The sequence below is a fragment of the Acomys russatus genome, chromosome 4 (assembly GCF_903995435.1).
Source record: "Acomys russatus chromosome 4, mAcoRus1.1, whole genome shotgun sequence".
In the NCBI taxonomy this organism is placed as follows: Eukaryota; Metazoa; Chordata; class Mammalia; order Rodentia; family Muridae; genus Acomys; species Acomys russatus.
In genome coordinates, this window is record NC_067140.1 from 81,490,713 (window position 1) to 81,517,441 (window position 26,729).

Sequence of the window (26,729 nt, forward strand, 5' to 3'; positions counted from 1 at the left end):
AATGTGGACCAGCCACCGAAGTCCAGTGAACACAGGTGGGAAAGCTTGGATCTGTAGTCACCTCTTCACTAAGTGTAATACAGTGAAAAAACAAAACACCTGCTGCTTGCCTTCACCTTCCATCCCTTAGTAACAGCAGACTTCCCAACAGTGACAGGGATGGGATGACGAACAGCCGGGGCCTTCGCTTAGATTCCTAAATATAAATATGTTATCATACCTGCTTCATCATTTTCTCTCCTACACACCCTTTAAACACACACACACACACACACTCACATGCATGTGCACACGCACACACGTGCACACTCACACACATATGCATGCGCATGCACACACTCAAACACACATGTGCTCACACACATACACACGCATGTGCACATGCACACACTCACACATATATGCACACACACACACCTCCTAAGGCTTAAAGTGAGCTGCCTATGTGCTACCCCTTCTCATCTAAATGCTCCGCCCTCTTCTAAGAAGAACAGTTTCTTGCACTGTCCACACATGCTTGTCAGGATTGTCTTTTTTGTTGAATTTGTTTGTTTGTTTGTCTGTTGTACATCGGTATGTGTGTTTGGGAGTGCATGTGCCACAGAACACATGTGGAGGTCAGAGTCCGACTTTTGGGAGTCTCCTTCTACCATGAGGATTCTGGGAACCCAGGTCAGATTGTCAGTCTTGGTGGTAGGGCCTTAAGTCACTAAATCGTCCCACTGGCCCAACTGTCAGAGTTTGACAATGACATTACTTCAAAACAAGATAGAAACTCCAGTCACCTGAGTCTTGCTCACTGCCGTCCTCATGCCCTTGGTCTTGCCAGGAACTCCTTAAATGATATCTGTTCTCAGACTTGTCCAACTAGGGACAACCCCATAGCCATTTCCTTCTGTGACTATCACTTGCGTTTTGGTTTTTTTTTTGTTGTTGTTGTTTTTTGGGGTTTTTTTGTTTTTTGTTTTTTGTTTTTTTTTTGTTTTTGTTTTTTTGAGACAAGGTTTCTCTGTGTATAGCCCTGGCTATCCTGGACTCACTTTGTAGACCAGGCTGGCCTCTGCCTCCTGGAGTGCTAGGATTAAAGGCATGTGCTACCACGCCTGGCCTGACTATCACTTTCAAAAGCTACAAGTCCACCAGGTTGTGGGATTGCACACATTACCCAGCACTCAGAAGGCAAAGGCAGGCAGATCTCTTGTGAGTTAGAGGCTAGCCTCATCTACATAATAAATTCTGGGACAGACAGAGTAACATAGTAAGACCGCGCTGGGGGCAGGAGGCGGAAGCTGCAAGTCCGTAGTCATGTCAAGGCTATGCCACTCCAGCATGTCTGCTGTGGCCCCGTTCTTTTCAGCCTGTGTGCTTTGGAAGGGGCCTGTATCCTCCTCGACTATTGTGTTACAGCTACAAGGCCCTTTCATTCCTCCTGTTAACCAAGTCACAGAAGAGCAGGACTGCAGGCTGGTCCCTAGGAATATGCTCCTTTACGGTGATAATTAGCAGTGCCTTGAGGCTCTGAAGGTATTGTGTTTTTCATTGTCACTTTCTTCCACCCATGTTAGATCATGCATCGACACTTCTAACCCAATGTAATTATTACTGCTGTTTGCCAAATACTGGCTCCCCTGCCCCCCGCCCCTCCTAATTCCATTATGTATCCTGCCTGCATTGTTCTGGATTTGACTACATAGAAGAAAGGTCCCTCCTTCCTTCTGTCTTTGTTTATTCATTCATTCACTTGAGTGTGGGCTTGGGATGTTATCTCTTCCACACGTTATAATCCATCACCCACACTATTGGGGGGGTAGAAGTAGTTACGCTTTCATGCTTACAACCTAGGGGTGGGGTCTAGTCCTTGCCCGGTATGTGCAAGGTGTGATCCTCAGAACTGCAAAAGAGAAGACGTGGATGCTCAGCTGTTAGACCCTACAAGCCTAAATCATGAGAGGCAAAGATGAGGAGGCCACTTCTAGTTTCTTCTTGTACCTACAAGACTCCCCTGAGAGCTCGGAGCACATCATTTTAAAAGGCCCCTTATGGAAGGGAATTATGTCAAACATGCATTTGTTATTTAACTCTTTCAAATGTGTCTCAAGAGTGGAGTGTATTCTGTCTGCACTGGCTAATGGTATTTCTACCAAGCACTCTTTAAAAATTAGAGAGCAATTAATTTAATCGAAGGAATTAAAGAGGCAACAAAATCTCTTTCTGCAGTTTACTGGCCCTTATAACCTTGGTCTCTCACAAGGCAATTCCTCCTGACTCCTTGTCCTGTGAGTTTCATGGAGGAGTCTCTGTGCACACAGACACGTTTTTCCTTCTCTTACAGAGAAAAAAAAAAAAAAAAAGATAGGAAATGGGTGAGATTGGAGCAGTGCTGAGTGGCTGCAAGGTCTGATGCTAGCCAGGCTCTCGGTGGCCTAATTAAAGGAAACCGGCTGGGCTTTCTGTGGAGAGGAGTCGAGTAAGAGGGGAAGGACAGGACGCGAGGCCAGAGCCCTAAGAGCATCCCTTTTCCTGCAGACATAAATGCTAACCTCGCTGCAGACCATTAGGCCTGAGCTTACACAGCATAAGTATCCGGACAGCCGTGTGCTGCGGGGCTGTAGTGCAGACTAGATTAATGCCCCTACTGCATGTGCGATGGGCAAAGAAACATCACAGATGCAGTAAGAGCGGAAGTGCCAAGAACTGAAGCCCAGTGCCGTTCTTGGCTGCAGATGCCAAACCCAGGTCCCTTCACTGCTAACGGATGACGTCATGCAGGTAAACGCCAACAGAAGCAAAACGCATAGGTGTGAAGGCAGTGTGCATTTCCGCAGCAAAGTCATGGCCCTGGCAAGTCAGACAAGAAGTCAGCTAGCTCAGGATGAAATCCAGGCCATCAAGTTCCTGAGTCCCCGAATCTTGACCCCAGCCCACTTTCCCTGATGGTCACCATACACACAGGTACATTTAGGACTTCATCTCCTCCGAACACAAACAAAAATCAAGTGGAAAGGAAGACAAGAAGGAAAGCAGGGAGCAAGAAGAGGAAAGGAAAGAGGAGCAAAAAAAGGCCTCAGTCTAATGACCACCACATTGTCTGTTCTTTAGTGCAGAGAACCCTCACAAAGTCCTTCCTGACGCCCCTGTTACATTTACCCCTCTTACATTTATTGCAGGTGAATTAACTTATGCGGCTGTCCCTGGAGGGAGGGAGGGAAAACAGCCACCAAGGGGAAAAAAATCACAGTGGCAAAGAAAGGTTCTCTTGGAATTAAGCAGCAAACGAGTGTTTGAATAATGCCTTTAGTTTCAGACTCACACCAGAAGGGATCGCCAGCCTCTGAGGCTGAGGGGTAGGGTGAGGCCATCGGGAGGGGCAGCAGTGAGCAGGGTGTGGGGCACAGAGGCAGGTCTGGATTTCATGCGTATGTCCTTGAACTCTGGCAGTAAGCCTCTGAAGGAAGGGCCATCTGAGGCTGGGCAACGTTAGAACATGTCTAGTGTCACACAAGCTGACAAGTGACAGTGTTGCAGCAATAAGAAAGTGACAACAGTACATGAGAAATGGCTGCGCTGAGACGGAGCTAGCCAGTGTCACCCAGTGGCCCCCTGTGCTCACATCAGCAGCGTAGACACGGAAGCTCCAAAGTCTGAGCTGGATTTGGCTCCATGGAGATTCATGGTGAGCGGCAGGACCCACAAGGATCCTCGGCATTCCTCCCTCCCTCCCCCTCTCCTGGATTTGAACCCAGGTCTCACTCATGCTAGGCAAGCACTCTACAACTGCACTATAGGCCAGGCTAGAACACGATGTACTGCCTTCTAAGGTGACGCTCAAGGTTTCCCTGAACTGAATCAGAGACTCACAAAAACAAATGGGCAGCAGACAGAGATTCTGGGTAGTTCTCTGAGAGCATGATTTTGGCTAACAGGAGACACTGCAGCTCTCTGGGAGGCTGGGAAGGAAGATGGCTGGAGCCCAGGCGTTTCCCCACTGGTGTGTTGTGCTTTAATCTGAGGCCAGTGAGTGTAACTTCCCACAGAGACTGCGTGGGTTTGCTTCCCTCAGCCTGGCTGCACGCTATCAGGCTCCCACTCAGTGTCTGTGTGCCTGTCAATAACCCGATGCTCCTTGGATAAGGCTAATCAATGGCTCAATGACTGAGCCACATCGACCAGAAACGGTTAGTTAGGTTCCACAAGTTGACATTTTCCAGTCCTTCCTAGGTCTGGATGTGTGGCTGGTAAAGTGACCAAGACTGCAAGTCCTCAAAGTCCGCAGGCCCTCCCACCACTGGCAAAGGAGCAGAGGTTGTCTGTCCTGTTTTAGACCCAGAGACTTTGTAACTGTCCCCAACACCCTACCAGTCACTGGAGGGGTAACAAATCTGAGACATTTTCACTATGTGTCCCTCCCGCCCTCTCTCCAGGATTTCCTGGCATTCGTGTAGGCAAGTTCCTTAGTTTTGCTTACCATTTGTTTGCATTGTTTTCCTGGCTTTGTTTTGTTTTGAGACAATGTCTCACTATGTGGCCCAGGCTGGCTTCAAACTCATGGTAATCCCCCTGCCTCTTAAATGCCTAGTTTACAGATGTGAGCAACCTTGTCTGGCTGTCACCACTAGATTTTTAGTATGAATTGGGGGTGGGAGGAGAAATCCGTGCTTTTTCTTTTTCAACTGACAATATTCAGGAAGAAATTGATTTCCTGCAAATTCTTTGCAAAAGCAGACTGGGCTGCGGTGCATAGCCACAAGCAGAGCAGAAATAGACCCTCAGATCAGCAGGTAGGGTCAGTCCTGACTCACTTGACTCAACTCAAGATCCTTTTCACTTTAAGATGGGGCCAATGTGCAGTGAGCACAGACTGTCCGTATATATTGCATGTCCATCCTTTTCCAAGCTAATGAGAAAGGGCTTGACTTTCTGAGGCAACCAGCAACAGCTTGCCTTGCCCCAGTGTGCCTTGCAGAGGGTCACCGTGCTGCATGGGTTAGATGGGCCAACATATTTCCTGCTTGTGGTCTTTTCAAGTTAGAATGGGCTTGGCAGGATCTCCACCAAGATCCCCCTTCCCACTGAAGGGAGTTCGTTATCTGAATCCCAGAAATCACTTGGGGGCAGAGTGGGGACACCGTGACTAAGACTTTGAAGTAAAGGTCTCTCAAATGTCCTTATGTCTGAAGGACAATCCTCATTTGAGCAACTGCAACTGCAGAAGGAGTTTGGTTACATTAAACACAGCCACCCGGCTACCCCTGCTCCCCTCTCACCTGTCCTGCAAATGGATGGCTAAAACTAAAGCTTGCTTGCCATGGAGAAGGGAGACAGGCTGGCCCCTTCCCTGGGCCAGCAATGTTTGCCAGGAACTTCAATCCGAGGCACCCCTGTGCTAGCTGCTGCAGGGACCCAGAACTCACAGCCTCTGAGTATGTGTGTGTTGGGACGGGGGGTGTATGGTATGTGGTATGTGTGTATTCCTGTGTAGTTATGTGTGTGTGTGTGTGTGTAATATGTGTGGGGTATGTGTGTTGTCCTGTGTATGTATGTGTGTATGCTTATATGTAATGTGTATGTGTTATGGTGTGAATATGTGTTTTGGTGTGTATGTTGGTATATATATGTGTGTGTGGTGTGGCATGGTGTGTTAGGTATTATCTGCAAGTTTGATAAGGATAGTATTGTTTTAAATTGCGTATTTTTATTTTATATGCATTGGTGATTTTTTGCCTTGTATATATGTCTGTGTGAGGGTGGAATCACTCTTTTCTTGAGGATGTGGCCACTACTAGGTTGCCCGTACTACTGTGGATAGCCCCATAACCATGCACTTAGTGGGTGATAAAAAGTATGTGAAGTTGAGACAGAAGTGTGTTAAGGGAGATGTGGAGAGAACTGCAGAGGAAAATACTATATTCCATTGTGTACATGTGTGAACTTCTCAAGAATGAAGAAAAGTCCCTTTTAAAGATGGAATTTTCCCAGCTCTCAGGAGGCAGAGGCAGGCAGATCTCTGAGTTCGAGGCCTGCCTGGTCTGCAAAGTGAGTCCAGGACAGCCAGGACTACCTAGAGAAACCCTGTCTTAGAAAAACTACACAAACAAACAAAACCTGATTTTCCACAAGCAAACAAGTCTCAGAGTCCAGCAAAGTGCATATGGACAGGCTAAGCTTGGAGGCCGTGTGTGGTAAGCACCTGAGGACCACGGTCTGGGTGGAACAAAGTGTAAAGAGAATGGGCTGCCACCCTGCTGGCTGCTCCTGAGGCGTCCAGCCACTGCTTTAGCCTGTCACTATACAGATGAGCAGGCTCCAAGAGCCAAAGATGAATCTTGCATCTAAGATTCATGCACTTGGTAGAGTGCTGCGTTCAGTTTGTTTTTCTTAGAGGAAACTATCCTTTTCCCAGCTAGCTGAAATGCCTTTCCCAATAGCAGCTACTCGCTCTGACAGTGGAAGTGTGGTCAATAGGCCGTGCACACCAGAACGTGACTCAAGGTTTGTAAACAGCCCCGGGGTCCTGGGAGACCACCGGCCACCTCTCTGCTGGTTGTTTTCTTCCTAAACTGCATTCAGTTCTGTGATCAGTACTGCAGTTGGGAGAGGGAGCCATGTTTCAGAATCCAAGATCTGTGTCACCGCCGCCTCGGGATGTAGTTCATCTTACATGCACGTCTTCAGCTCATCAGTTGCTTGTCTCAGAGCAATTTGATGTCACAGACACAACAGAAGCCAGAGACCCTGTTCGTTGTCCTCAGTGCTGCCCTAGTACTTCCTGGTGGAAGTATTCTGTAATGAGCCTCTTTCTAACGTTGTCCTTGGGGGCCAGCCCCAAAGCATCCGCACAACCGAGAAATCTTTAGGGGCCAACTTGTCGACTTGCCACAGAAAGCCCCTTCCCCTCCACCCTGTCTTAAAAACCCTTCAAACTGAGTGCCCCTCCTTTCTACTTCCTGTGCATCCCTCTGTCCATCCTCCAGACTTCCTACTCGCTATGGTTTTTTCCTATGCCGACTGCTTGCTTGCTCCAACTCTTAACCTAGGGTTAACTTTATTTTATCCTGTTTATAGAAAGCTCTTGGATTAAAGGTATGTGATAGAGCTGAGCCACACCACAGCTGGAAACAGGTTTTTCTAGTACCCAAACTTGGGGTTCAAATATCCTGCAACACTGTGCAGACCTAGAATTGTATTCAGAGAATTAAGGCCACCTACTTCTCCGACAACCCGTAGGTGGAGGTAGGTGGATAGAGGCTGTTGGGACATGTCAGTGGTGGGCACAGCCCAGGGCATCTGGATATTCCTAAGGGAAGTGGGATTTCCTCCAGTACTCTCTCATTATAGCAGGTAGTGAGTATCCGGAGAGCAACACAGGACAGCTGGGCAGGCACTGGGCAGGGAGGAGAACCACCTGGACTGACAGGACAGATCTGTACTAGAGTGGAAAGGTGAGGGAAAGAGAAGACAAGGTTATGCATTCCTAAGCCAAGAAAGTTGGAAATCACCCGGAACTTACAAGCAAAGAAATACAGTGGCAAATTAGAAAGGGTCGTCCCCCCCCACCCCCCACCCCCCACCCCCGGTCTCTGACTTAAGGATTAGTAGGGTTTTAAGATTTGCAGTGCCAGTTCCCCCGCAGCACCTGTGCAGGAAGTAGGGGCCAACCCTGCAGAGTTGTGCTCAGATCTGGACTGAGATTCAAGACATTTCCTGCTGGGGAGATTGACCAGACCTCAGCCCTCTGAGCCATCCTTCCCTTGAGGAGCTGGCTGGAAGTGTGCCCAGGAGTATAGACCCAGAATACCAACCAAGTTTCCCCTCAACAGCATGCCATTCCTTCAAATCAGGTGTCCTTAAGGAACTGCAGAGGTCATCTGTATGGGCAAACAAGGTGTGTCTCTGTCTCTCTCTGTGTCTCTCTGTCTCTATCCCTCCCTTTTCCCCTTCCTCCTTTCCCCCTCTCTCCATTCTCTCCCCTTCTTGTTTCACTCCCTCGTGGGGCCTTGTACACACTAAGTATGTGTTCTACCACCATCTGCACCCTCAGTCTTGCTGCCCCCCACCCCCACCTGTATGTAACAGTTCATTTTTCACTTTTAATTTTTCAGCATGTCTTTTAAAAGTTGATTTTTATTGTTTTTATTCTTTGACAATTTCATACATGTATATAATATATTTTGCTCATTTACCCCACTGCTGTCTTTATGCCTCTCCCACTCTTGCTGAACCCCTTCTTCTTAATAGGCTTCCTCCTACTTTCATGTCTGTTGTTGTTTTGAGGTGTGTGTGGGGGGGGGCCCACTGAGTACAGTCAAGGAGTTATTTACTGGAGCCTGAGAATGCTCCTGTACCACTGAAGGAAATGACTCTTCTCTCTCCTGCAACCATTAACTGTCTGTAGCTCCCAAGAAGGAGGTGGAACTTCATGAGCCCCTCCCCTATGGTGACGGATGGTCACGGCCCTACCTCTTGTAGTATTTGTCCAGGTAACCACATGTCCAAGAGGAACTGTTTGGCTTCACTCCTCCCTGTCCGCCACCTCCATGTCCCTTGGTGTTCCTGAATACTGGCGGGGGTGATACGGATAAACCTGGGGGGAAGTTCATGGATGGAGGGGCAAAGCCCATGAGCCTCAATGCTACACAAAGAACTGTACCAACCAAGGAACGCTTAGAGGGGGGACGGGAGGAGGAAGAATTATCCCCAGGAAAGAGGACACCAATTGGTTATCCAATGCCAAAAGGCCAGCCCTGGAAAATATACATGTAAATAATGTCCGACAGAGTGAGCAGGCTCTATGTGGAAATATATATGTATATACGTATACACATGTCTGCACATAACAATAATTAATGGAAAAAGAGGGTACGGATTGTAAAGAGAACAAGGAAAGGCCCGTGGAAAGGTTTGGAGGTGGAAAGGGATCATGGATGGGGAAGTCACAGGCCCAAGGCTTGGGACCCTACTAGTTGTTTTGATGAAGGACGGTGTGTCAACCTGCCTTCTACACATTTGTTTATATTCATAGATTAATTGTGCCATCAGCTTTGACCAAAAAGGCTTGTGCTGCCAAGGGGTGACTGTTGGTGCCCAAATGTGAAGAATAAATGGCTTTTGAGTCCCAGCTTTTCGAGACAGGTTTTCACTGTGTAGCTCAGTCTGGCCATGAACTCATATGGCTCAGGGTCAACCATATGGCCCAGGTGGACCCCGAGCCACTCCTGATCTGATTTGGGCTCCTGAGTGCTGGGATCTCAGGCTTTGCACCAACGCACCGAACTCACTCTCCCTTCCTTGATGCTGCCTATCTTGGGGGCATTTTGCAGAGTTTAACCTCCTTCAGTGGAATTGCATTCTAGGTTTATGAAGGACAACTTAAAGTCAAGCAGTCGAAAGAAAACAGGTACTATGCAGTACGCACTCACTCAGTGCACACTCACGTGACTGGTGCCTGCTGTGTGCAGTTGCCAAGACACGCACTCATGGAATAATCCCATGATGGGTATGACCAGAAACCTCCACAGGGGTGACCCATCCATCCATCCCCTCCAAACCATCACCCCACTTTTGTGGCTCTCTGTGCTACCTTCCTAGGTGATCCTGGCCCTAGGAGTTCACACTGTGTCTTCCTACTCAGCTTCTCCCTCAGGTCTCCACGTGGCTTCCTGTCCCTTCCCTCGGCTTTCGGCTCTCTAGGCCTCAGAACTGCACCACTCATCTTCTTTCCCAGCAGTTTCTACCCTGCCCCTGCTTGGTTTAACTTTTTTTCTCAGCAGAGTCCTCTTGTTTTGTGCATCCCTGAGTCATCTCAAGAATATAAGCTCCACACCAGCAGGGACATCTGCCTTTTCCATCCATATAGCTCTTCTAGTGCCTGGAAGCATGGCAGGGACATGGGGGACAAAGAGAAGACAGTATCAGTGGAGCCAGTGTTGGATGAACTACAGGTGGCAGTTAAGCAGAGAATCAGGTCACAGCTGAGTGCCAGCCCGGCTCAAGCGCACATTCTTAGTATATTCATCTGTGGTGCCTGCTAGCCAGGGGAGTTCTGCCTCTTGTTGTGTGCATACTCATGGCACCCATGAACAGAGACGAGTGACGCCATGGAGTTAGCCTGGCTGAGACCCTGAGGAAGTTAAGTTACCTGTCCTAAGATGACTCTTTGACGTCACAATAAAGGGAAGGCTAAAATGCTTGGCTGTGGCAGGAATGTGTCATGTTTTCCAAGAATGCATCACACTTTTAAGGGGTCACTGTGCATGGGGGAGGGTCATATTGTTCTCCGTGTAAAATGTCCCCCGTTCAGCCTGTGGGGACCCAGTGGTGGGACCCAGTGGTAACTCTGAACACAAGAGCACAGCTTCCCTGCAAGTGGCTCAGTTAAGCATCAGCACAGCCGTGCAGAGGCTGCAACACCCAGGTGGCCTGTTTTCTGCTCATTATTAATCCAGAAACCTTAATGATGAACAACATTTGTGTTATTTTCTACCCAAATTTAATCTGTTCATGCAGCAGTTCAGTCAATCCCACAATCTGTTTTTCTCAAATGAGGGCAGATAATGGAGACGCCGTTCTTTACAAGTCTTCAGGCTTTTAAATTCTGATAAAATCAGGATTCTTCACTGGGTCCTGCCCCAGCTCTGAATTAAACCACTTTAAATGTAATTACGGAACCTGGCCTTCCATCAGGAACATCCATTTAAAACATTGATTGGCCAGGCTGCTCTGCGAGGCTCTTTATGAGCAAACGATTGCAATGGGGCCAGAACTGTAATTTATCAAGGCAAAAAAGCAGGTAAATACTTTATTAGTGGTAATGAGAGGGTCGGCAGCTAACTGAGTCTCTTCTTCCTCGCCAGCTACTTCACCGAGCCGTGGTGCATGGCCATCTTCCACGATCGTTTTATTGATCTCAGGAAAGAACTGCGCCAAATCTTAGTGTCCAAGCAGGTAAGAGTGATTAGTGGATATGTGGGTGTTAGTCCTTGCAAATTGTAAGCATTTGACAGCCGTTGATCATTTGGACTTTCCCCCTACACTCCCATATTAGTGGTTTTTTTAGCCCCTCTATACTTCCTTAAATAAGCCTTGGAGTCTATAGATGTAGACAGTGATGTTTCAGTAGTGAGTCCCCAAGCCATCCTCTGGGCAGCACATTGCTCTTGCGCTTTTTACAAGTAGCTGTGTCTTCCTGATCAGCTAACCAGGTGATCAACTAGACCTGAGCTGTGTTTACCTGCTGCCTAGGACGGAGAACTAATTCCTTTAGTTTTCTGTCTGGTATTGCCGAGGGCGTGTGTGTGTGTGTGTGTGTGTGTGTGTGTGTGTGTGTGTGTGTGTGATCCGAGGGTGTGTGTGTGTGTGTGTGTGTGTGATCCGAGGGTGTGTGTGTGTGTGTGTGTGTGTGTGTGTATGTGTGTGATCTGAGGGTGTGTGTGTGTGTGTGTGTGTGTGTGTGTGTGTGTGATCCGAGGGTGTGTGTGTGTGTGTGTGATCCGAGGGGGTGTGTGTGTGTGTGTGTGTGTGTATGTGTATGTGTGTGATCTGAGGGTGTGTGTGTGTGTGTGTGTGTGAGAGAGAGAGAGAGAGATCCCAGCATGGTGGTGGTGGAAGCAGTACGCTCAGGAGTTTATGACGATTCTCTGCCACATAGCAAGTTCTAGACTTGCCTGAGTTACAGAAGACTCTCTCTCAAAAGACCTGCGCCCAGTGCAAAAATAAGTAACTAGCCAAACAAATAAAAATGAGGAGAGGTCACCCCAGCATCAGAATAGATGCATTCTATAACTAAAACATCTATCTCAAGATGACAGTGAAATATCTGAAATTTAGGCTTCATATCCTAGAGGCTCCATGCTCCGCAAATACCCCTATGGAAATAAGGACGCATCTGTGAAACTTCATATTAATTTTCTTGACACTAAAGTCCTTATCATGGCTGAGGAAAGCTTGTCTCTATACCCAAAGGGTGGAGTATCCATCCCAGACTCCACCTTGATGAGGAGAGACAAAATATCCGGGCCTTCATTATTTTGTGTCGTTCTGATGTCTGAACAGACAGTTCCCATGTCCCTTCGTGCCACCTCCACTTGGGAGCATCCCCAGCCTTGCAGGTTCCATGGTAGTGTCACCAGGCTGAACAGCCTAGATGAAATCACCTATGGAACACATACCATGGTCTAGCCGCAGCTCACGCTGCCCCGCTCAGTATAATGGACCCTAGGCCCCTGAGACCTTACACCACTGGAGAAATGGAACCTAAGTAGTCCAGCATCAGTTAGTCACGCAGGAGGCTGGCTAGCAAGCTTCAAACCCAAACCCCTCACTCTGCGGCTGGGCAACGGGGGCCCGGAGCAGCACAGAGCCAGAGCACAGCTGCCCACGTCCTCACTCCTCCTTGACTTCCAGTACAGACTCAGGAGCCTGCTCCAGAGTGTAGGCAACTTACTGAGCATAACTAGACTCAGATTGGAAGCATAGCCACGAAGTTTAAATCAAAACGGCACGCTTTAGGGTCCACACAGGCCAACGTCCAGGAGTCAGGGTACCTATAAGCACAGGTGCTTCCAGGCAATCCCACATGGCCTCGAGAGAGAAGCCGTGTGAGTAAATGTGAACATCAGACGATGCCTAAGCCATTCCAACTGTGATGCGTGTGCAGCCACTCTCTGCACCCTATTGAAGTACCCAAAAGGACACCCAAGCACAGAGAAGCTCAAGTCCCTTGTGTAGAATGGAGCAGGATTTGCGTAAAACCCACACATCCTTCTGTATACCTTAAATCATCTCTAGATGACATAAATTGCCTACTGAAATATCATAGGGCACCAACCAAGGACAATACATGCAGTCATCCTCAAACCCCCGCCCAGATCTAGCCAAGGGACAGAACATTCTCCACAGTTAAGTGGAGACTGGGGACTGACTTTCAAACGAACTCTGGTGCCCCATATTTGGCCATGTCCCCTTGATGGGGAGGCCCGATGGCACTCGGAGGCAGGATAGCAGACTACCAAGAAGAGACTTGATACCCTAGCATCATATTCAGGGAGAGGAGGTGCCCCTCAGTCACAGTCATAGGGAAGGGGAATGGGGTGAAAGCAGGAGGGGGGGAGGAATGGGAGGATGCACGGGATGGGATAGCAAATGAGATGTAATATGAATTATTTTATTTTTCAATAAAAAATGTGTAAAAAAAAGAAAGAAATATTATAGAGCTTGAAACACATCATTTAGGGAATTAAAAAAAAAAAAAAAAAAAACCACATGAGTGCTGCCAATAGAGATGTAATTTTTTTCCCAAGTATTTTAGAACCCTAATTCATTGGGTCTGTGGTGTGAAACCTGTGGATGTGGAGGGCAGACTATATACTAAAGATGGGTAGAGGGATGTGGAGGGCCGACTATATACTAAAGATGGGTAGAGGTCACAGAGGCACTGGCTCCGTCCTGGAGCCTGGAGACGGTCAGCTCAGGGTGAGATCTGAGCCACCGGTTCAAACCTAGCACTCACTATCTCTGCCTAACTCCTTGGACACCTCCCTCCTCTCAAACTGTCATCTGCTGAGGTCATCTGTCCCCGTGTGACCTGAATGAAGTCTTCCCAACCCCACACAAGAGCACCTTGGCTAATGCTTGGACAGCACTGAGGGGTTTTTGGAGGTGTTTTCTTGTTACTCGCCTGGTTTTTTCTGGGGGTTGGTTTTTTGAGACAGGGCTTCTCTGTATAGCCTTGACTGTCCTGGACTCACATTGTAGACCAGACTGGCCTCAAACTTACAGGGATCCACCTGCCTCTACCTCCCAAGTGCTGCCATTAAAGGCGTGCACCACCACGCCCAGCTGCTGGCCTGTTTCTTAGGATAGTGTTTTCTTGTTACTGGCCTGTTTCTGAGATAAATACTGAAAAGTTGAGAGCTTTTTTAAAAAAAGTACTTTAGCATAATTGTTACCACAGACTGTACTTTCTTCAATAAAATTCAATTTCCTAAAACATTAATTTTCCAGGGTTTAGAGGAATGAGGGAAGGCTGGGTGAACAGGCAAGGCACAAAGCAGCGTAATAGGACAGCGAAACTCTTCTGCATGATAGCACGCCATTATACTATGGACTAAACCAGCGGTTCTCAGCCTGTGGGTCACGACCCCTCTAGGGAGCATATATCAGATATTCACATTACAATTCATAATAGTAGCAAAATTACAGTTATGAAGTAGCACCAAAAATAATTTTATGGGGCTGGAGGGATGGCTTGGCAGTTAAGAGCACCGTCTGCTCTTCCAGAGGTCCTGAGTTCAATTCCTAGCAACCACATGGTGGCTCACAACCATCTATAATGAGATCTGGTGCCCTCTTCTGGTGTGCAGGTGTACACGCAGATAAAGCACTCATCTATATAAAATAAATAAATAAATCTTTACAATAATAATAATAATAATCATTATTATTGTTGTTATTATTGTTGTTGTTATTATTATTGTTGTTGTTGTTGTTATTTTGTGGTTGGGGGGTCTCCACAACATGAGGAACTGTATGTAAGGGTCGCAGCTTTAGGAAGGTTGAGCTGAACACAAGGCATGCACCTAAGCAGTAACAGTGATTCAGCCATATTGGATCAATTGTTGGGAACAAAGAGAAGAAAAAGAGGCGGCAGCTGTTAGACTCAGCAGCACCCATCCCATGTGACTCCTCAAGGTGACCTCACATTTCCATCTCTCACAGACACTGGCTGTGAGCCGGCTTCCTATGGTGACTCGGTGCAGAAGCAGGTTTCAACCTATGTCAAAAAGCACACTGAGGCCTTCTAACCATTCCTGTGCATTTTCTAGCCAGAGAGTGTGGCCGGCCTCTGTGAGGGAATAAGGGAAGAGCCTCACTGCAGACTGTCCTGCTTTTAGCATTTCCATTCGTCAAGGTGAAAGCCACACAGAGAGGTGGCATGTGGCATGGTGTCTGCTGGTGTTCAAAGTGAGGGCAGCCTTGGGCAAATGTTCAGATACCTCAGAACAGGGTCCCAGACAGACACTGGAGGAGTGACAGAAGGAGTGAGTTCCAGCGCACGAGCAAAGGATGGTTGTGCTAATGCCAGGCACCAGCAGCTAAGAGTGGGGGTGCCAGCTACAGTGAGTCTGACAACAGAAAAATAGAAAGGGTAGCTGCATTGAAGAATAACAGTAATTTTTTTCTTAAATACTGAGATGTTTTCACCCATTTTTATGCCTTTCTAACTCACCTAAAGGAAGTACAAGATCTCAAATATTAGATCTAGCATTCTTGGTATTTCATCTTTTAATTATAAACTCACCAACATCACATTTTATCTGTGGGTGAAGCCTACGTGTCACTGGCCATAGTCAAATTTTATGTAGTCAAAAATCACTCATCAAATTCCCTTAAGAAATGACATATGACATCAAAGATATCATTCAAGCCTACAGACTGGGGAAAGATCTTCACCAACCCTACATCTGACAAAGGTCTAATATCCAAAATATATAAAGAACTCAAGAAACTAAACACCACCAAACCAAATAACCCAACTGAGAAATGGGGTTTGGAACTTAACAGAGAATTCTCAACAGAGGAATATCAAATGGCTGAGAAACACTTAAAGAAATGCTCAACCTCCTTAGTCATCAGGGAAATGCAAATCAAAACAACTCTGAGATTCCATCTTACATCCATCAGAATGGCTAGGATCAAAAACTCAAGTGACACCACATGCTGGCGAGGATGTGGGGAGAGAGGAACACTCCTTCATTGCTGGTGGGAATGCAAACTAGTACAGCCACTTTGGAAATCTATCTGGCGCTATCTCAGAAAACTGAGAATAGGGCTTCCTCAAGACCCAGCTATTCCACTCCTTGGAATATACCTAGAAGATGCTCCAGCACACAACAAGAAAATTTGCTCAACCATGTTTATAGCAGCCTTATTCATAATAGCCAGATCATGGAAACAGCCTAAGTGTCCCTCAGTAGAAGAGTGGATAAAGAAACTGTGGTACATATACACTATGGAATACTACTCAGCTATTAAAAACAAGGAATTCCTGAAATGTGTGGATAAATGGATTGAGCTAGAAATGATCATAATGAGTGAGTTAACCCAGAATCAGAAAGACTTAAATGGTATATACTCACTTATATCTGCATACTAGCCCAAGGGGCATGTCCCATGAAAGCCTTCACTTACCAGGAAACTGGTACAGAGGGGAGGACATCCTATTGGGACTCTAGATGAGAGAAGTATGGGAGGATAGCAAAGTAGAAGGATCCAGAGGGTCCTAGAAACCTACAAGTAGAACATTATGATAGGCAGATTTTGGCCCAGGGGTCCCGATCAAACTAAGGCACCAGCCAAGGACAATACAGGTGGTAAACTTTAAACCCCTACCCAGATCTAGCCAATGGTCAGAACAGTCTCCACACTTGAGTGGAGAGTGGGATATGACTTTCTCATGTACTCTGGTGCCTCACATTTGACCATGTCCCCTGGAGGGGGAGACCTGGTGGCACTCAGAGGAAGGACAGCAGGTTAAGGAGAAGAGACTTGATACCCTATGAGCATATACAGAGGGAGGTAATCCCCCTCAGGAACAGTCATAGGGGAGGGGAATAAGGGGGAAAGGGGAGGGAGGAAAGAATGGAAAAACACAAAGGATGGGATAATCATTGAGATGTAACAAGAATAAATTAATAATAAAAAATTAAAAAAAAAAAGAAATGACATATGGGTAGGAGTTCAAAGTTTACTGCACATATTGTACTTGGCTGGTGCCATAGTTTGAGCAGGATCCCTGAGCCCAGATCTGTCTATCATAATGTTCTACTTGTAGGTTTCTAGGACCCTCTGGATCCTTCTATGTCCCCATTCTCCAATGCTTCTCTCACCTAGAGTCCCAATAGGAAGTCTTCCCCTCTGTCCCAGTTTCCTGGTAAGTGAAGACTTTCATGGGACATGTCCCTTGGGCTAGTGTCCACATATAAGTGAGTATATACCATTTGACTCTTACTGCTTCTGGATTAACTCACTCATTATGATCATTTCTAGTTCAATCGATTGTCCACAAATTTCGGGAACTCCTTGTTTTTTTATAGCTGAATAGTATTCCATAGTGTATATGTACCACAGTTTCTTTATCCATTCTTCTACTGAGGGACACTTGGGCTATTTCCATGTTCTGGCTATTATGAATAAGGCTGCTATGAACATGGTTGAGCAAATGTTCTTATTGTGTGCTGGAGCATCTTCTGGGTATATTCCAAGGAGTGGAATAGCTGGGTCTTGAGGAAGCCCTATTCCCAGTTTTCTGAGATAGCACCAGATAGATTTCCAAAGTGGCTGTACTAGTTTGCATTCCCACCAGCAATGAAGGAGTGTTCCTCTCTCCCCACATCCTCGCCAGCATGTGGTGTCCGCTTGAATTTTTTATCTTAGCCATTCTGATGGGTGTAAGATGGAATCTCAGAGTTGTTTTGATTTGCATTTCCCTGATGATTAAAGACGTTGAGCATTTCTTTAAGTGTTTCTCATCCATTTTATATTCCTCTCTTGAGAATTCTCTGTTTAGTTCTGAGCCCCATTTCTCAATTGGGTTATTTGGTTTGGTAGTCTAGCCAACGGACAGGACATTCTCCACAGTTGAGTGAAGAGTGGGGACTGACTTTCACATAAACTCTGGTGCCTCATATTTGACCATGTGCCCTGGATGGGGAGGCCTGCCAGCACTCAGAGGAAGGATAGCAGGCTACCAAGAAGAGACTTGATACCTTATGAGCATATAAAGGGGGAGGAGGTCACCCTCAGTCACAGTCATAGGAGAGGGGAGTAAGGGGAAAACGGGAGGGACGGAGGAATGGGATAACAAATTAGATGTAATATGAATAAATTAATTAAATATATATATATATATATATATATATATATATATATATATATATATATATATATATATATATATAAAGAAATGGCATATGTACCCTTAATAACATAGCCACCAAATAGCTGAAGCAAAATTGACAGATTGAAAGAAAAATGTGTATAAAGTAAGGATTGGATATTTCAGTCTATCACTTAGAAAAGGCTTCAGCAGGAAGAAGAGGTTGTCCATGCGCTGTGCACTGTGAGCCACATGGATCAGGTGCACAGGATGGCTGCACAGCAGTGCCGGAAAACACCTTCTTCTCAAGTGCACAGGACACTCTCCAGGACAGGACACTCAAGGCTGCAGGACACCTGTCAGTAGTTGTTAAGATATCCAAACCGCGTAAGGTGCATTTTTAGTCATTTTAACCAGTTTCCCAGTAAAAGTAGGAACCAGCACAGAAAGCAAACTAGAAATTTCACAAACTTGTAGAAATTAAATACCCTCTCAAGAAACCTGTGAGTGAGTCAAAGAAGAAACCAAATAGGATGTCAGAGGTAGTGAGAGGCAAGAGACAGAAACACACCTTGGAAACACTGTCTGCAGAAACAATTTGCAGGGAGAAATGTATAGATGTAAGTATTGACTTTCTAAGGGAAAGGTTGGCTGGGGGAGCGACGTGGGAAAGAGGGCTCGCTGTTCACCATAGGGCTGAGTTCTGTTCCAGCATCCACGTCAGGCAGCACACAGCCACCCATAACTCCAGTATCAAGGGATCTGACACACCTTGTTGACCTCTGCAGAAGGAGCATTCATATCCACACACACAGCACATATAATCACACACACGTCACACATGTCACACATATACACATGTCACACATGTCACACATGTCACACACACGTCACACATGTCACACATATACACATGTCACACATGTCACACACACGTCACACATGTCACACATATACACATGTCACACACGTCACACACACGTCACACGTGTCACACATATACACATGTCACACATAATCACACACACGTCACACATGTCACACATATACACATGTCACACATGTCACACACACGTCACACATGTCACACATATACACATGTCACACACACGTCACACATGTCACACATATACACATGTCACACATAATCACACACACGTCACACATGTCACACATATACACATGTCACACACACGTCACACATGTCACACATATACACATGTCACACATAATCACACACACGTCACACATGTCACACGTATACACATGTCACACATAATCACACACACGTCACACATGTCACACGTATACACATGTCACACATATACACATGTCACACATGTCACACACACGTCACACATGTCACACATATACACATGTCACACATAATCACACACACGTCACACATATACACGTATCACACACGTTGCACACATCACACAAACATATCATGTACATATATACATATTGCACACATCACATAAATACATACACATCATATAAATGACACACATATCACACACATAACACACACAAATAAACATAAAAATAAATCTATTTGTAAGAACCAAAATGAGAGATTTCAAGTTAATAACCTAGTGTCCTACCTTAAGGAACTAGAGAAGGAAAACAAGCTAAATTCACTATCAGAAGAAATTAAAAACAACAACAACAAATAGAGCAGAGCTGGACACAATATTGCATACCTATAATCCCAGCACTGGGGGAGGCAGAAGCAGGTGGATCGCTGTGAGTTTGAGGCCAGCCTGGTCTAAAAGTGAGTCCAGGACAGCCAAGGCTACACAGAGAAACCCTGTCTCAGGGGAAAAAATAGAGCCAAGAAAGTGAAATAGAGACTAGAGAAACAATGAAGTCAGTGAGAACAAAAGCTGTTGTTTGAAAGTCTGACAAAATGGCAAGCTTCTGGCCAGACTTACAAATACTAAATCAGACACAAAAGTGAAGACATTGGTACAGTCTTATAAAATAAGGAAGGACTTGAAGAGACTATTATGAATAATTCTGTGCCATCAAGAGACAAACTCCTAGAAACACAGAAACTTAGAAACTGACCCAAGAAGAAACAGAAAATCTCTGAATGTCTATAACAAAGACAGCAAATCAGCAGTGAAAACCTCTCAACAGGGCAGAGGACATGGCTCAGTCAGTCAGGGTTTGCTGGGCCAACACAAGAGCCTGAGTTGAATCCCCAGAACCCACATAAAAAGCCAGGTGAGAGCCGGGCATGGTGGCGCACGCCTTTAATCCCAGCACTCGGGAGGCAGAGGCAGACAGATCGCTGTGAGTTCGAGGCCAGCCTGGTCTACAAAGTGAGTCCAGGATGGCCAAGGCTACACAGAGAAACTCTGTCTCAAAAAACCAAAAAAAAAAAAAAAAAGCCAGGTGACTTGGCATGGACTTGTAATCCCAGTGCTTAGAAAGCAGAGGCAGGTGGATGTCTGACTCACTGGCCAACTAGCCTGCCCTACATGGCTGAGGTCAGGCCAGTGAGAGACCTTGCCTCAAAACACACAGTGGCTGGCACCTCAGGGAAACACCCAAAGTGGACCTCTGCATGCCATGGACACATGAAAACAGACACACATCTCAACAAAGAACTAAAAAACCCAGACTTCATTAGTGACTTATACCAAACATTTAAAGAAATAATTTGTCTTTCCTGAACTCTTCTAAAATAAATAGGAGAGGGGACCATCACTCTGATACCACAGCCAGACAAAGGCATCACAAAAATAAATTTTAAGAAAAAAATTTAAGAAAAAACCAACCACAGGCCAATATCCCTCGTGGATTTAGATGTAAAAACCCTCACCAGAAGATTAGCAAAGCAAATCCAACAGCATGTTAAAAGGATTATACATCATTACCACGTGAGATTTACCCCGGGGATGTGAGTAGCCCAGCACACAAAAATGAAATCAGTACAGCACAGTATTCTAGAGTGAGGCGGGGAAGAGAGCAACGTCATCTCATCTGAAAGTAGATTAAGGCCAGGCGTGGTGTGTTGGACACCTGAAATCCCAGGGCTTGGTAGGCAGGTCTTGAAGTACCCGGGAGTCAAGGTCATCCTTAGCCATATAGCAAGTTTTAAGATCCCTCTACATGGCATATAGGATATTGATTCCAAACAGCAGAACCAAAAAGAAAGGGAGAGAAGAAAGAAAAAGAAAAGAAATTTCATAGTCTAAAGACTAGCAGTGGGGCCAGGTGTGGTGGCGGAGGCCTGTAATCCCAGCACTTGGGAGGCAGAGGCAGGTGGATTGCTGTGAGTTCGAGGCCAGCCTGATCTACAAAGTGAGTCTAGGACAGCCAGGTTTACACAGAGAAACCCTGTCTCCAAAAAAAAAAAAAAAAAAAAAAAGACTAGCAGTGGGGTCTGTAGAGATGGCTCAGCAGCTAAGGGGGAGACGACCCCAGTACAGATCCCAGCACCCAGGTCAGGCTGCGCACAACTCCCTCTAGCTCCAGCTGCAATGGATCTGTGCTTCCTGCTGGCCTCCCCATGCACGCCCACATATGTGGCATTCATTCACATGGATGTGCACACATTAAAAAACAGAAACAAAAAAAGTCTCCTATCTGATAGATAGTGAAAAATCCACAGCTAGTGTGAGACTGCAGGTGGACAAGTGAAAGCTGAAACCTTCCTCCTGAGAGAGCTGGCATGAGACAAAGATGTCTCCTCCCACCACCCATGTTTAACATTGCCCTGGAAGACAACTAAAGTAAAATTATGACTTTTCTTAGATGGCACAATCCTAACAAATCCAGAAAATAATAAAGCTAATAAACGCACTTGACAAAATTATAGGATACAAGATCAACACACAGCAGTCAGCTGTCTACATCAGTACAGTGAGAATGAAACTAAGAAAACAATCCCACTTTTAGAAACATCAAAAGAATTAAATACTTAGGAATCAGTTCAATTAAAGTAGGTACAAGACCGGACACTGAAAACTACACGACGTTCCGGAAGATTCAAAGACCTAAATAGATAAACAAAAGGCTGTCTTGTTCATAGGTTTAAATGCTAAGATGGTAGCTGCACCCCAAACCAACTATAGACTCCATGAAATCCTTTCAAAATCCCAAAGGCATCTCTTATAGACATAGAAAGGTTGGCATAGAAATGCAAGAGATTTCAAATGGCCAGAACGTCCTTCCATGGACAGCCGGACAAAGCTCAGGGCTCCATAGTCTCTGATTTCAGCCCTTACTTCAAAGCAATGGTAATAAATCAGTGTGGTACTTCATGAGAACAGTTACATGAACTGTTTTAGCTATATTAACAGAATAAAACTAAAGGTCTGGCTGTAGCAAGGCAAGGCCCAATACATGGGAGGCTGAGGCAGGAGGATCAAGGCCAGTGCCAGTTATACAGTGAGTTCCAGGAGTAAACAAATAAACAAACAAGGAAACACAAAGTGGAGACCACACACATCTGCACTTACATGAGAAGGTGCTCAGTAATATCAATCAGTAGGGCAACAAAAATAAAACAACAATGGACGACCACTTCCCATCCCCTGGGGCGATGGTACGAAAACAGGTAAGTATGTATAAATAAAAATTGAAAAGCTAACAAAACACCTTAAAAGTCAATCTACTGAATACATTGTATTCATGTATGAAGTTATCAAAGGGAAAATACAAAAATTTAAAGTGATTCTTCCAGCAGATTAAAAAATTGGCAGTAAATGCATGGACATAGCCCTGGGCTGGCCAGGATATATGTTTTTATTCTTGTGTCACACTGTGTTGGTTACTGTAGTATCGACATATTCCAAAATTAGGTAGCATAGTGTTTCCACCTTTATTGTTTTTGTTTTTGCTATTCTGATCTTCTGTGGTTCCATATAAATCTGAGATTTTTTTTTTTCTGTTCCTGTGCAAACAGCTACTGGAATTTTTCTAGGGATATCTCTGAATCTTGTGTTGATTTCAGTCATATCGACATTTTAACAGGTTTAATTCTCCTCATCCCTGAACACTGGATAATGTTCTATTTACTTGGCATCTCTAACTTCTTTATCTTCCTCTGGCTCAAGTCTTGGGTGTCTGAAAGGCTGCCCGGTGCTGGAAAGAGCCGCAGAGGGGCCTCAGAGAGATTTGGGGGCTCCCACACCTACTTGGGGGGTGGCCTTTCCTGGAGGCACCTGCTCTCCAGACCTGGGGCCACTGGTGTGAAGAGGAGTGATGGGTGTCATAGTCCATATGTGAGTGTTTTGTCTGCATGTCTATTGGTGTTCCATGTGCATGCCTAGTTCCCAGCCAGGTCAGGTGAGGGCATCAGATCGCCAGGCCCTGGAGTTACAGACGTGCCAGCCACTGTATGAATGCTGGGAATCAAACTCTGATCCTAACAAAACACACAGCTAATTTTGTAAATAGGTAAATGACCTGAACAGACATTTGTCAAAAGGAGATCCACAGATGGCCAGCAGGTAAACATGGGGGGGAAATGGTTAACACCACCAAGGATTGAAAATTAAAAACAACAGGCAACCACCAGACCCTGTTAGAATTCCTGTTATAAAAAAGCTGGGAGGTAAGAAGGGCAGGTCTGAAGACGCAGACGCTTGCTGGACACTGCTGCTGCTGGGAAGAGAAGTGGCCATCTTGGAAACAGCACGGAGGTCACAGATGGACTTACGGTGGGATCAGCAGGTCCACGTCTGAGAACGTCTCCAGAGGAGCTCATAAAGAAGCGGGGTGTGGAAGATAGTGTCTACACCCCCACGTTTACTGCAGCAGCGACAGCCAAGATGCAGGGGCAGCCTAATTGCTCAACCTTGAGTTAATGGAGAAAGAAAACGTGCCGTGTCCACCCCAGGGAATACCATTCCGCCCTAAAGAGAGCTGCCCTGTGCAACGGGGTGGGTTGACTACTATGAAAGAAGCCACAAAATCTCACAGAATCTGAAGAGGTAATCATACTGAGAAAGAGCCTATAGTGGGGGCTGAGGGCAGCTGGTCGGGGGGGGGGGCCGGGAGGGGAGGAGGAATGTTGTTTTGACAGGAGTAAGGTTTAGTCACCCTATTGTACAGCCCAGTCACAGACACTAATAATAATCTACAGTTGCTTCAAAATTGTCCTAAGGGTGGATTTTAAATGTCCTTACCACAGAGATGGTGAGTATAGGGCAGCATTGCATATTCTAATTGGCCTTAATCATCTCACAATATATATGTGCGTCATAACATTACATGGCACCCCAAAAATAAGCACAATTATAGTGAGTTAAAAATAAAATTTAAAAATAAGGGAATTTTTTCAGAAGACTATTAAAAGCCAAGACATTGTGCTAAGTGAAAGAATCCAGACACAATATTTCCCATGGGACACTCTGAGGCGAGCTGGTAGCAGATAAGCACAGTGTGAGGTCCCACTCTGTGGTCTTACACTGCCCTCCCCACTGTAGGACAGCCTTGGGCAGTCACAAGCCCTGCTTTAGGTCAGTTCGGTGTTTCATGCTGGTCGAACAGAACCCTCCAGAAAAACTGAAGAAAGCGCAGCCGTTGTATAGACCGCAGATTACACCACGGGCTGTGCAGCACTTGACCAGCACTTAGTGCCTTTCCCAACCCACCGTTCAGCTTTGGTCTCAATTTCTGTGCCGTGCCCCGACTGTTCCAAACTCAGTGTTTATAGACTCAAGCCTGGTCCTTTCTTGCTTAAATAGACAGATGGTAATGTGCCCCACAGCTTCATCTTCTATCTGTGATGGCCCGGGAGAACCTCACAGATAATTCCTGGGCTTTTTTTCCCACTATTTGAAATACAAGGGGCTATTGGAAGTTGGTGTGAACACACCGTGACTTCTATTTGAGAGGATCAGTAGTCACCATGCAGGCAAGACCGCACCAGCTCAAACTCCTTCCCCTCAGCTGTGCTGTGGATGGGCAGGCCCCACAGCAAGGGCCCCCTGTGCAATTTGAGTGGCGTGTAGGGGCAGTGTGTGCAGTGTGCTATCAACTCATGTGCTTGAATTTTTTGTTGTTTTGGTTTTTTCTTTTTGTTTTGTGTGTGTGTGTATGTGTGTGTTTGTGTTTGTTTTTGTTTTTGTTTTAGGTGTTTTTTGTTTTTGTTTTTGTTTTTGTTTTTTGGTTGTTGTTGTTTGGTTTGTTTTTGAGACAGGGTTTCTTTGTGTAGCTTTGGCTGTTCTCAAACTTGCTTTGTAGACCAGGCTGGCCTCAAACTCACAGAGATCTGCCTGCCCCTGCCTCCTGAGTGCTGGGATTAAAGGACTGCACCACCACCACCACCCAGCTATGTGTTTGAAATTTTTACAGGATCACAGGAAACCTCTACTCTTATTCTGAGTCCTGTGTTTAAGGATGTTAATATGAATTCGTACTGAGAACTTATTCTGAGGCTCTTAAGTTCTAGCCCCTTGGCTAAGACCGGAGGCAATAAACCATCTAGGGGGTTTAACCAAATGTTAAAGCAAGCAGATAACTTCTATCTGAAAAATTAAGGACTTAAAATTATCATCCTTTGTGACATCATGCTACATGATAAACAGTGTGGCTGCAGTTGTCGGAGGTGCCCCTGGAAGGAAACAGGGACTAGGAGTGAGTGTGGGGGACAGACAGGACTGCGTGTTCCTGTTTACAGAGACAGCTTTTGTCATTCAGGATGCAAACTCTGAAACAGATGTCGGTGGGGATGTTGCACAACAGCGTGGGTGTACTGAGCTGTCCACTTAAGACGGCGGTAACAACAGTGTGCATCACATGCGCTTTGTCCCCTTTATGAAGAGTGCCTGCAAAGCTAGAAAAAGCTCCCATCCTTGGCGAGTCCGAGAGGCTCTGACTCTGGCCTCTTAACTGTGTCCACAGGAGGAAGATAAGCCTTCCATGGAGCAGCTAGCCTACAAGATAGAGGATGAGGAGATAAACCTGAAGGAGAAGCCCCAGAAATACCTCCAAAGGGTTTTTGAGGATTCCATCTACAAAAGCCTGACGGAGAGAAGCATCCTGGATTTCCTTCATTACAACCAGTACCACCTGCCCATGTATGCGTGGCCCGGCATCATCTAGGCAGCCAGAGGCCCCTGCGCTTCCGCCAGTGGTTTCCCGGTCCTCCAGTAGGTGGCGCTCGCCTGTGTGGCACTGCTAAGCAGGGGGCTTTACAAACACAGCAAGGTCCTGTGCAGGGTAATCCACTCTAGCAATAAAATGAGCTTCTCCTGAGCAAGACTGGTTTCTACCTTGTATGTGATTCTGTTTGACTTCTGGAATGTTCTTCTGCCAGTTCCATTAGCCCTCCCTGTGTGTACGACGTAATAGTGGGTGATATAAAAAGAAAATACTGAGTCCAGAGTGGGAAACTGGTAAACAGACGAGGAGAAATGAAACCTGTGGCCCACCTCAGGAGGACCGAGTGGAGCCTACCTGACCTTCTGAAACCGAGGCGGCTACTTTCACAGCCTTCACTGTGGCTTAATTCTTTCTGCTGACCATGAACATAAAAGCTAAGAAAAATTGAAAGACTGGGGAATTCACACACAGATTTCAAGTTCTAAAATGTAGAAGGAAATTATTCTAGTTCATTTTGTTTGGCTCTGATCTCTGAGGGAGCGAGGTGAGGCAGGACTCATCCCTTGAATGTCCAATGTGGATCAGATGTTTTTGTTTCTCCTTGCCAGTACTACCAGAGTCTGAGACAGGAGAATTGCCATGAGTTTAAAGGCAGTAAGCTATACAGTGATTTTGAGGCCATTCTGGACTGCAAAGTGAAACTGCCTCAAAGAAGCAAGCAAGCAAGCAGGCAACCTTCTTTTCTCTGGCAAACAAAGCAAGTTTTGTTTGTGTTGGTTTTTCAAGACAG

At 45.9% G+C, this 26,729-nt stretch overlaps 1 protein-coding gene across 1 annotated transcript in view; it reads left to right on the top strand.

The window, feature by feature from the left end:
- Positions 1-26,170, top strand: part of Cfap61 (cilia and flagella associated protein 61) — a 272,515-nt gene extending 246,345 nt beyond the window's left edge. Inside the window, exons 25-26 of the mRNA XM_051144932.1 lie at positions 10,851-10,941; positions 25,739-26,170. Coding sequence (XP_051000889.1) covers positions 10,851-10,941; positions 25,739-25,939 — 292 coding nt within the window. The 3' untranslated portion in view covers positions 25,940-26,170. The remainder of the gene's footprint in view (positions 1-10,850; positions 10,942-25,738) is intronic.
- The last annotated feature ends 559 nt before the right edge of the window (positions 26,171-26,729 follow it).